The 12,363-nt window shown below is 34.0% G+C and overlaps 1 protein-coding gene across 1 annotated transcript; it reads left to right on the top strand.

Moving 5' to 3' along the window:
• The first annotated feature begins 2,922 nt into the window (after positions 1 to 2,922).
• LOC126967716 (H/ACA ribonucleoprotein complex non-core subunit NAF1) lies at positions 2,923 to 10,208 on the top strand. Its single transcript, XM_050812331.1, has 5 exons — positions 2,923 to 3,498; positions 4,004 to 4,164; positions 5,421 to 5,527; positions 5,812 to 5,948; positions 9,502 to 10,208. Exons 1-5 carry the CDS (start codon positions 3,110 to 3,112, stop codon positions 10,043 to 10,045), a joined length of 1,338 nt encoding a protein of 445 aa, XP_050668288.1. The 5' UTR covers positions 2,923 to 3,109; the 3' UTR covers positions 10,046 to 10,208.
• Positions 10,209 to 12,363: the final 2,155 nt, after the last annotated feature.

Here is a 12,363-nt window from a genome sequence, read left to right as displayed (position 1 = left end):
GATGACGAGTGCGACTGAGGACAAATCGGGCTGGGACTCGGGGGTCGATCGCTATTCATGCAATTTTAATCAATGAGCGACAGAGTAGGTGCTGAATGCTCATTGACATCGTATGATCGAGGTTCGACGCGAGTTTACACAAACCGCGTTCGCTGGCCGGCTTACTGCGATAGCATTAGTTTTAGAGCGAGATAGAAACACATAATATTATTCTCAATTCTTATTGAATGAAACGTTTCACTATTGGTTAAAATGTAAGTTTTAGTATTGGTGTGTATTTTCTGAACTTGTAAATAGTTTTTAAGTAACAATTGTAATTGGGTAACTAGTTTTAAGGATTTTGTATATATACCATGTAACTTTCAAATAAATCATATATCTTCCACATATTCCTCACAGACAAGCAGTTGTTTTATTTAATCGCCAAACGCTCAGTCTCTAAAAATACTTTCTTTAAAAAGAAAAGAAATAGAAAATGGACTTGGATATCTCCGGATCGAAAAACTTTAAATGAAATCCATTTTATATTGACTAATATTCCAAAAATTGTAACGAATGTTGAAGTTATTAACAACTTGAAATTTCCCACCGACCACAGGCTAGTGAGAGCCACTCTTACCACAAAACTACCAAAAAGGTCTAGGAAAACCTTCAAAAACACTACAAGCACGACCAAAACAAGCGAAAAAATCGAAGAGTATTTGAAAAATCTTACAGAACTTTTGGGAACTTCAAGCTATCTTAGCAAAGCTACAGACGTACAGATTTATTACAACCAGCTAGAAAGTACCATACTTAAAACACAACAGGTAACAAAAGTCAAAACACATAAAATTTTCAGTAAGGAAACAGAAACACTAATCAATAGACGAACAGAACTAATAAAAATCAAAAACAAGAACATTGATATGAAAAAAGAACTTAGTAGATTGTACAAAACTAAAAATAAATCAATAAAAAACAGATTATGCCAATTACAGATACAACATTATAACTAAAAAATAATTAGAAAAGTTCAGAAGTACAAAAAGAGAAGTACAACACACAAAAAATGAATACATAACCTTAACCATGTATCAGAAGAAACGAAATCGAGGAAATACGTGATTGAACATGCAACAAACTTTTATAAAAATCTGTACATGAAAAATGAGAACGATGTCACTGGAAACCAAACTTGCAGGGAAATAAAAACTAACACTGTTGAATTATTCGACGAAAAGGAAGTGCATATACACATAATACAATTAAAAAAGTCCTGGCCCAGATGGTATCAGCAATGAAGCTATAAAAAGGGGAGCACCAGTCCTACTACACCACCTGACTCAATTATTTAAAATGATCCTGAACACAGAGACTGTTTCCAAAAGTTGGTGCTCGTCAGACATAATTCTTCTTTTTAAAAAAGGCAATCCGCAAGATATAAGCAACTGTAGACCAATTAATCTTCTTAAACATCGACCAGAAATATATCAACATTATAAAAAACGTGTATGAAAATAGTACAAGCAAAGTTAGACTGGAGACCAGTGGACAACCCTTCAAAATTGAACGAGGTGTAAGACAAGGTGACCCACTGTCACCTAAACTTTTTATAGCGGTTTTCAAGACATTTTTAGTAAAGTAAATTGGACACATAAAGCAATTCTGAGAAATGGTAAATACCTCAATCATCTAAGATTTGCAGATGACATTGCGATACTGGCTGAATCACCTAAAGACTTAGAGGAAATGGTAACGACACTCGATCAAGAAAGTAGAAAAGTTGGTCTTGCAATGAACACAAACAAGATAAAAATAATGACTAACCATTACAGAAGGCCAATACAAGTCAACGGACACACAATAGAATATGTTGACAGTTACATCTATTTGGGGAAACAAGTCTCATTCAATATAATAATAATAATAATATTGACACACTTTTTACACAAATTATCTTGCCAATATATAATATATTAAAATATAAACAGCAACTCAGAAGAAGTTATGAGGAGAATAACATTATCGTGGAAAAAATTCTGGTCGCTTAAAGAAATATTTAAAGGCAACTATAGCCTGCATATGAAAAAAAATGGGATGGACAGTTGTATTATGCCATGTCTGCTATATGGCGGTCAAACCTGATTTGATTTGATTCTCAAAAGAAATAAAACAAAATATAGAAAAAACACAAAAAGCAATGGATAGAAGCATAATGCGGATCAGGAAACTACAAAAAGTACGTAGCGAAGATATAAGAAAGAAAACTAAGTTTACCGATGCACTAACTCACGCGCTAACATTGAAGTGGCAATGGGCTGGCGACATTGCATGCTACACAGACAGAAGATGAACAATAGAGACCACCAAATGGAAAGGACCACCAGGTAAAAGAAGCACTGGTAGACCAAAGCAGCGATGGGCAGATGACATCGTGCGGGCGGTGGGGAGAAACTGGATCGATCAGGGCAAGGACAGAGAAAAATGGAAAAAGTTGGAGGAGGCATAGACCTCCTAGGTATAGACCCAAAATGGGGTCCATAACCAAGAAAAAAAATAACTAATTTGGTCACTTTAAATAAAACTAACATTAAATTTTAAGAACTTTCAACTACTAACATTTGTTTGTAAAATAAGTGTTATGGAATAAATGGCTTATTATTATCACTCACAATTTATTAAGAAGTCTAACCATTTTTGCGACGACGAGGGGAAGGAAGATGCATAATAACTCTAGACCTAAACACACTCTAAAATATCTTCTAAGCTCAAAAGAAAATATAGTCTTATAGCCAATGCTCGAAATAAATGAAAATATAAACAATAATTTGCATGTCCATTGTCAATTGGACGAACAGAACCAAAAAAAAACATGTCCATTGTCAAGTGTCATTTGTCAATGTCAAAATCATCCATCATATTTGGCTGATGCTGTTGACTGTTGTTTTCCTACTTGTGAAGTTCTGAATTCTGCATTCTGCAATTTCATTCCTCATTTTTTACGCCATGCTTTGTTTAATTTTTACTTAGTATGTACTTTGGTCTTACATACTTAAATGTGTAAAGTACTTCCTTTCTCTTCCACTTGAAATAATTAATGGCATAAAAGCTTCACGGGGCTCCAATCATGGACGATAAAATCCGAAAAAAATTTACAGTACAAGCAGTGAAACTCATTGCTGATTACGGATCAGATTCTGATTTCGATAATACACCCCCCAACGAGAAGACCGATGAAAATAATATGGAAGAAGAATCTGATTCAGTCGAGCTTAGCGAAATGGTTCTAAAGCATAATATAATAAATGCATGTGCTCACGGTCCGCTTTCGGAGCCCAGCAATAATGAAGAAGTTACTAGGCATATGATAATTGATAGTTCGCAAAACAGTGTGACTGAATATGATGTCACTTCATATAGAGAAGATGATAAGAGTGAAAGTGATTCAGATTCAGACAGTTCTGATGATTCAAGTGATATAGTAGGTGTTAAGTGTGTAGATGATTTGTCCAGTGGGTAAGTCGGGATCTAGACATATAGTTTCAAATAAGTGTATGGCTCTGACCTCACCACTATTTTCAATCAGATATCTTTCACACTATGAATGTGATCATATCTGTGTTATTAATATTGTCATTCCTGACTGTTGAAGGAACTAATAGTGTTATGTGTGCCATCATACCCTTATTATCTTTGTGGTGGTGATACATGACTTGTATGATAGTGATCAACAATACAAGGTATATGTATCAAGACATGCACCTGTTGGAAAGTGATACACCATGCACATTGCTATAGCCTCTCAGGATTGTTGTTTAAAAATGAAATCAAAAATGATTGTATGCCTACACTCAGCTAAGCTTTATGTAAGTAAAGTCTAAGTACACTCTTGAGATTGAGAGAGATGAGAGAGTTTTATTATGTGTTTCTCAACCCACTTTAAATATGCAGGCCATGGACATAGAAACATAATATTGTGATGTGTCAAACCTGTTAATGTGGATGTTAATTATAATTGTAGAGATGAAGGAGGAGACACAAATCCAAGTAAGATTGTACCACCTAAAGTACAAGGTGAGTTAGGTTTAGATGACCTGCCTCCTATTGAGGACCTCACCATTAGTCTGCCAGCTCAAGAAACCACCAACATTGGCAAGGTTTTAAATATAATTGATAGATTAGGTAAGTCTTTAAGAGTTATATTAGTATTGTTTTAATTTACATAACTATATATAACAATACTATGGAATGAACTTTCTTGAGTAGTGATTCCTAGGACTTTCTGACAGGGTTTGTCATACCACATACCTAATGTAAATAGATGCTTGTTTAATACACAAAGGACCTTACAACCCAAGAAATTATCAAATTATATCTAAAATTGGTGATTTGACCCATTGCCTACATAACAAACCATTGGACAAAATGTGTCTTAACAACAGATGAATATCAGCTCTGCTCTTTATATCGTGAACCATATAATTTCTACCTTCTACAGATAATATAATATTATTAATATAATAATACAATGATGATTAGAATATGATAATTAAATAATACACACATCAACTTTATATCAGGATATTTCAATATTTTAATAACTTCATACCTCAAAAACTATTTAAAGTACAAAAAGGAGTTGTATGCTAAAACAAGAGAAGAAATGAATAGAGCAGCCTTTACTGACCAGCCAAAATGTAATCTACAGGTTATGGACATGTTATTGTTTCATGGTAGAGGTCATGGAACAGCATTTGGACAGAAGTTGCACCACAAAACCCAAACAGGATTGTTTTTTTCATAATATAGCCAGAAAATAATGTAACATTACGGCCAAACAATAGTGCAATAGATGTTAGTCAGTTTGTTTATTTATAGATCAAATTATTTGGAGAAGATTGCATGAAACCGGTCAATTCTCGCCGACCACTAAGAGTACCGTTTTTACGGAGTGGCAATTGCGGACAAAGATTTGTGGGCTTAATAACATTTAGAATGCACTGATGTTCAATTATCACTTAGACTCTTTTAAAGTTGTATTTCATAGTACAATTCTGTTTGGGTTGGAATTTGAACAGATCTAATTTGGATCTGTTTTTAAATACCGCACTGATGTAGTAGGACTTGTAATTACCAAATGTCCAATGCCCGAGCCAATAGCCAAGAAATATTGTTTAATTCCATATATCTCTCTCACTCAAGATTTTATCTATAGATTTTCTGAAAATTAAGTAAATGTGAAATATCCTTTAATAAAGTTGACACATCAACTATACCAATATGTAATTATATAAACTTAGGAAAAATATAGACTGGTATTGTGTGCAAGCGTTGCTGTCTTGTCGAATTTGTTGAGTTTGAAAATAGTAATAAAAAACCAATACTATTACCAACTATTATACTATTAAATACTCTTAACCTGCTACTTGGTATTGCAGTTATTGTTCAAGCATTCCCTGGCACCTCGGCTGTGGATATAGATACTATATTATTTTTAGAAAATGGTGCAAAAGCCCTGGGAAAGGTGTTTGATGTTTTTGGACCTGTAAGTAAATCAAAAGATGCTGTTTTATAATTTTAACTTGTATATTGCTTTAGGTATGTAATGTAGAAATTTGTTTGTATAACATTTTATTTTAAGTATCATGATGGTAGGTAGTGGTAGTGTCTGAGTTTCTATAATTAATTTACTACCTACTTCTTAGAATAAATAATTTATGCAATTGTTTACGGTATTGTGTAAATTGTTAATAAATGAAATAATTGACATCTTTTTATTTAAGTGGTTTGATGAGCTATTAAATTTATCTATTTATTTTCCACATTCAGGTTCGAGAGCCCCACTACTGTGTACGGTTTAATTCCCCAGAGCACATAGTTGGGCGTGGGATTGAGATTGGCATGGAAGTGTGTATAGCGCCAAGGACGTCACACACCAACTATGTGTTTGTTAATGAACTCATGAGGTTTGTAATACAAAAAGCGCTCTTACGCGTACTCCTTCCTTAAAGACCAGTAACGCTCCTGTGATTCCTCTGGTGTTGCAAGAGATTGTGGGAGGTGGTGATCACTTAACACCAGGTGACCCATACACTCTATTCCATAAAGAAAAAAATACACTAAGTAAACTTGATTTATAATCACATACATGTAAACTAGATAGACCCAGCTACCCACATAATCCTGACTGTTGCAAGGGATTTAAAAATTATAATTTTTTGTTATAATTTAGTTTATATTTTATAATAGAATGTGATCATTACTTTACCTTTTTTTAAATGAAAATAAGGGACGAGACAAGCAGGACGTTCAGCTGATGGTGATTGATACGCCCTGACCAATTGACTGCATTGATACAATGCAGCGCCGCTCAATATTATTGAAAACCAAAAATTCTGAGCGGCACTACAACTGCACTCTTCACCTTGAGATTTAAGATGTCAATTCTAATTTGCCCAGTAATTTCACTAGCTACGGCGCCCTTCTCACCGAAACACAGTAACCCTTACACATTACTGCTTCACGACAGAAATAGGCGCCGTTGTGGTACCCGTAATCTAACAAGCATCCGGTGCAAAGGAGCCTCCCACTGGTAAAAGCTTAGCTTTCAAATTACAACAATTTAGCCAATGTCAGGCATAGGTAGGCCACTATGTATAGAGTATTTTTACATTGATGAATTTTCAAGTCTTATAGGTAAGGCTTGATGTTTATATACAATAGTTTTATTTAACACTTAAACATATTAATTTTAGTGTTAGGAGTGTTACTTGTAGTTTAATTATCCAAATATATGTTCATCAAGTATTTACAAATGTATATAAGTGTAATAAAAGCTTATATACTCCACATTTCCCATATCTAGGCAACAATCACAGAGAGAGTGATCGCTAATTCTAAGTTTAGCAATAGTTTTAGAGTAGTGCTCAATAGCACATTCATGTGCACTTTCATTCCCCAGGATACCTTATTGGTCTGTGATCCATGCTTAATATATGTTAATATTGATGTTTTGTGACCCATATAAAGTGAATCTCTTAGGATTAGGTTGGAATGATGTTGATTATTGTAGAAGGTAGTAACAAAGAAAAACTTGTTTTTGTAACTAACTCGCAAGATTTTGTTTAATTTTAGCAATCACATAGTTGGAAGGTCGTTTAGTAGAACCAACTTTATTCATGGTGGTTCTTTGATTATAAGTCAACAAACAATTTCACTACAAAAATCGTAAAGACATCGAAGCATTATCTGTTGAGCGTGTAGTGGAAATATCTGCAATAGAGATAAAAAATAATAATTGTATGTGTATATAGACCGCTGCTGGCAAATTTTGAAATTTTTGAAAAAAACTATGGAAGATGTGTTATCGAAACTATGAGGTAGTTCGATCGAAAAAGAAATTAGTTGTATGTGGCGACTTTAATGTTAATATTATAAATAACCGCTGCGATTGCTGAATCTGTTCAAATCATCTAATCTCTCTTATTTGTTTGCGGAGCCTACTAGAATATCTGCGACTAGCGCCACGTGTATTGACAATATATTCACTGATATTATTCCAATAAGCAAATGTATTATTAGGAAATTAGACTCGGACCATTTTGGTCAACTAATAAAAACTAAAGAAATCTGATCTATTCTGAAAAAACAAGTTAAATGTACTCCTGTAACAAATAATCGTTTAAATTAATTGAACAATTGCCTCAGTTCCAATTCTCTATTCCTACCTCAACTTAACTTGGATGCCAATGCATTGTACAACATATTTTTTTTCAATCATTTACTAAACTGTTTAACTCTATTTTCATTTCAAAATCATTTATTCCAAAAAATACTTTCTCTTTTAATGACGGATTCCGTCGATTTACACGAACGTTGGCTACGTTTGTGTAAATTACTACAAGTGCAAAATTTAAAAATGATGTAAGGTTATATTATAAATAATTCAAGAACGATTGTAAATTAGCTAAGTCTCAAAACATAAGTTTAAAGATTAAAAATAGCAATGACAAATAAAAACAACTTGGAAAATTATAAGTGAGGAGATCAGTAAAACAAATAAGAGAAATAATGAGTTGAAATTAAAGATTGGTAACAGAAACATAAAAACAGATTCTGAAATCGCTGATGCATTTGAAAAGTTTTTTACTGGTATACCGGGTCTATACCTATATCTGCAGTGAAACTTCTACAGAAAAAACTTTATGAAGAAAAAAAAGAAAAATCTTTATGTAATACAAACTTTAAATTTAAGCATCTAACATCAAGCATTAATATCGCATAGAGATTATTAAAACGTTTAGACTAATTAGCGTTAAGAAATCTAAAGATCTCTGGGGAATCACGTTAACAGTAACGTAGTGAAATCTGTAATAGAAATTGCAGCCACAGACTTAGCTTTAATTTTCAATAAGTGTGTAGATTGCGGTATATTTCCTAACCTAAGGAAACAGAGCAAGATCACTCCTCTATTTAAGTCAGGAGATAAAGCTGACCCTACTAATTTTAGACCCATATCAGTATTACCAACCATTAGCAAGATTTTCGAAAAAATTATGTTAATGCAATTAATTATCCATTTTTACAATAATAACCTCATGCATAATAAACATTATGGTTTTACTCAAGGTCTTTCAACCACAGATGCTAGTATCGAGTTAATAAGAAATATTTTGGATGCTTCAGAGGATTCATTTGATGCGTTAGGAGTGTTTTGTGATTTATCAATGGCATTCGACTACGTCCATCATGAAACCTTACTTAAAAAAATTACCACTATGGGGTTAGAGATGTTTCTCTATATTTAATAAAATTATACTTGTGTAATATATGTTTGTGTGTGGATTCAAAGAGTAGACAATAATGGAAAAAGATCAACTGGCTCTATCATATCAATGGGTGTACCACAGGGCTCAATCATGGGTCCTTTTTTGTTCCTGGTTTATGTCAATGATTTACCATATATTATTCAAAATAAACATGATATTATACTGTTTGCTGACGATACACCTTTGTTATTTAAAATAACAACGCCAGCAAAAAAAATTCTGTCAGGTTGACGACGACATTCAAACATAATTCAAACACAATACACAAAAGTAGGGGTGTTTTGTATTTTACATTTAAGTCGGTTCGAGTCCCAGACGAGGCAAGTTATTTTAAGAAAAATCTTTGAATGCAGAATTACTAACTTTTAAAAATAACATAGTCTTCTTTCAGTAAAATACCCTATCTAAGATATTTAAGGTACTTTCCCTTCATGTCCCATAACTTTGGGACGTCCTGTATAGTGGCGAAATTAACCTTTGAATTCTAATGTTCTTGTAGGCGTTTCTCATTAAAAACGGATAGAACTACATTTTTTTAAATTGAAACCTAGCTAGATCGATTTATCGCCCTCAAAATCCCCTGTATACTAAATTTTATGAAAATCGTTGGAGCCGTTTCCAAGATTCAGATTTTATGAACAAAAAAAAAATTATAAAGTCTAAAAATAATGAAACTTATAATACTTTCCAGATCTAAAGGGTCGGATGCATCATGGTTGAATGATGTCGAGCCTCCTCCCGGCCACATTGAGTACTCTGATGATGAGGAGGAAAGAAGAGCCAGGAAAGAGAAGAAACAAAGTAGACAACATGCAGATAATCACGACAAAGGAGAGGCTTCTAACAATCCACAGAGAAAGATCATTGAACCTAGAAGAAATAGACCGGTGCAGCAATTTAGCAGATTTGGTGCAACTAGCCGCCCATGTAACGCGCCATTTAGAGTTGCGACTCCTCTGTTAAGCAATATGTTACATCAAGAGTATGATAACAGTATCCCACCTCCACATCTCATGGCTCCCAGATTTTCTGTACCACCCGGCTTCAGTGCTCCGATGCATAATGCATTCCGAATGCCCAGACACCAATTCGGGAGAATGGCTCCTATGCCGCCACCAAATATGCCCAATTTTGGACAGAATATGTCTGTCTTCGGCGCAGCAAACTTTTGGAATTATGGAGGGCCGTTTGGCCAAATGATCTACAGACCACCCCCACCACCCCCCGGGACATAATCAATTGATGATACTCTCCTTGTACCAATAAGTGTTTGATATTCTAGTGTTGTTATCCAAATACTTGTATTTATCTCTAAAATATATAGTTACAGCGTGCATTAATTAATTTTATTGCATTATATTATGTATATTACTGTGAATAAAGTTTGTTAAGATATTCCTAAAGACTTCATAATATTATGAATTACCTACTTACGTAACTATGTATTAATAATAAAAAAAATATTAATAAGTATAACTTTTATTGATTTTAATTTATCAATTATCACCTCGCATTATAACCCAGTGCTCTGTGATCGGCTGGATCACCTAGTGTTGCGTAGAAATGCAGAATATCACCTACGCACGACACGCCACAAATTAGGATGTCATCCCCATCATCTGGATGTGCGTACTACAAAGGTGTGGAATGAGCTTTTTTGTGCGGTGTTTCCGGGACGAGGAAGGTACATGAACACCTTCCTTAACCCGGCCGGCAACGTTCCTGTGATTCCTCGGAGTTGTACGAGAATGTGAGCGGCAGTGATCACTTAACACCAGGTAACCCGTATCTACGCTCGTTTGTCTTCCTTTTCCATAAAAAATATTCGCTACTCGCTCGCTGAATGAAAATTTTACACTTCTCTTATTATCAGCTAACTATATTAAAGCTATATCGACAATTTTTTTTAATTATTGTAAATTATAATATATAAGACATGTTTCTCATTATATGTTTAACATTCCATTGGTGTAAGAATTTTTATAGTATTTTATGCAACAGTTGTATAAAGAGGCTTAAAAGTCACGAGTGGCGGAAGTGGGTTGCGCTGTGAGCCGCAGGCGAACATTTTTATGAATGACGCCACGAGCGTAACATTATGTATCGATATGTGGTACGAGCGTATCGCATATGTGTTGGGAATGGTCGACCTAGGCATACAATTTAGGATCGTCAAGTATCCTTTGAAAAGGATCAAGAGTATCTAGCTAATGAGAATAGTCCAAAAATTCAACTTGGTCGGTTATCCTCGTAAACATCCTCAAATTAAAAAAGGATTTTAAAACTCTCACTTGGTTACACTTAGGCCTCTGCAGTTCTTTCGGGTAGCGGAACTAGCTTCACGGGTTAAGCAAATTAAAAGAACAATAATTTTGTGATTTCTTTATTAAATATTTCATTGTTAGAAATAAACTAACGATCGAACTTCATAAATGTTAAAATTAAAAAAAGTTTATATAAACACTACAGCTAAACAATACTGCTCTCGGACTATGCAGAAATAAATCACCGTCTGCTGCCCTTGCGTCGACTGACTCAACTTACATTGGCTCAGGCTGTATGACCCCCGCGCGATAACATGAGTACGTGCCGCCATCTTAGTGACGTCATCTAACACCCACGTGCTGAGATAAGGACTGGGGCCGCCTTAGTGACGTCATCTCCTGGCCTGCCCCTCAAACACGTCACGCACACATTAATGTGACAAGCATCCGTCCCTTTTCCAACGCGCGGGAGTTAAAATAAAACCTTTTTATTATAATAGTATCTGGAGCGATGTAAGTATATAAGAGGCTGTTAATTCTAATTTATTTTTGGTTATTTCCATTGTTTTAACATTACTTCGGATTAATCATTGATGGTTTGCTAGTATATTTTAACTTCGGTGCACATTTAATTCTTAAACACAACATGTGTGAGAATTTGATTTATATAAAAGAACACGATATAAAATGGAAAACTCTATATAGATTATAAGGTTTTATAGCCTGGATATGAAGTTCAAATCACCTCATGCCAATGAATTTGACTCAGTAACGACACAAAACATAATTTTGCACTCACATGATCACAACGTAAAATGATTGCCATTTCACAACAAAACTTAAACTAAACATCGGTATATAAGTAATTGATTCCATTCAAATAATATATAATATAAAAGATACAAATTTTGTCTCAAAAAACAAATGTCTCATAAAATTACTTGACATATCGAATCAGATTCTCAATTTGTATTTTTGTTAGTTGTTTAATAAATTTAAAGTTTACTGGCAATAATTGTAGTAGGTGGAAATCTTCCGCCATATTTTTTGTGTGGACTGTAAACTACATAGTCTCTTCGAAATTTGGAATATAATATTTTTGCCACACAAAAAAGTTGTTATTTTCATGTCATATAATTTTACGAGACGGTTTATTCAGTTGTATAGGTACATAAAAAGAAAATAATCTGTAATAAGAGATTTTATACTGTGATTAGTAAAGAATAAAAGCAATAAGACACCACGAGATGTATGAAACAAGGCAGTGGTGAGGGTTTTTTAAAAATAAC

This window comes from Leptidea sinapis, chromosome 13, assembly GCF_905404315.1.
Source record: "Leptidea sinapis chromosome 13, ilLepSina1.1, whole genome shotgun sequence".
Classification (NCBI taxonomy): Eukaryota; Metazoa; Arthropoda; class Insecta; order Lepidoptera; family Pieridae; genus Leptidea; species Leptidea sinapis.
The sequence above is the reverse complement of the archived record's forward strand: the minus strand, read 5'-3'. Positions and strand labels throughout refer to the sequence as shown.

Bases quoted from the DNA above. Each gene is read 5' to 3' on its own strand.
- LOC126967716 (XM_050812331.1), top strand. From the start codon at position 3,110: ATGGACGATAAAATCCGAAAAAAATTTACAGTACAAGCAGTGAAACTC. The intron at 4,165-5,420 runs GTAAGTCTTTAA...TTGGTATTGCAG, and splicing joins AAATATAATTGATAGATTAG to TTATTGTTCAAGCATTCCCT. The intron at 5,949-9,501 runs GTTTGTAATACA...AATACTTTCCAG, and splicing joins TTTGTTAATGAACTCATGAG to ATCTAAAGGGTCGGATGCAT.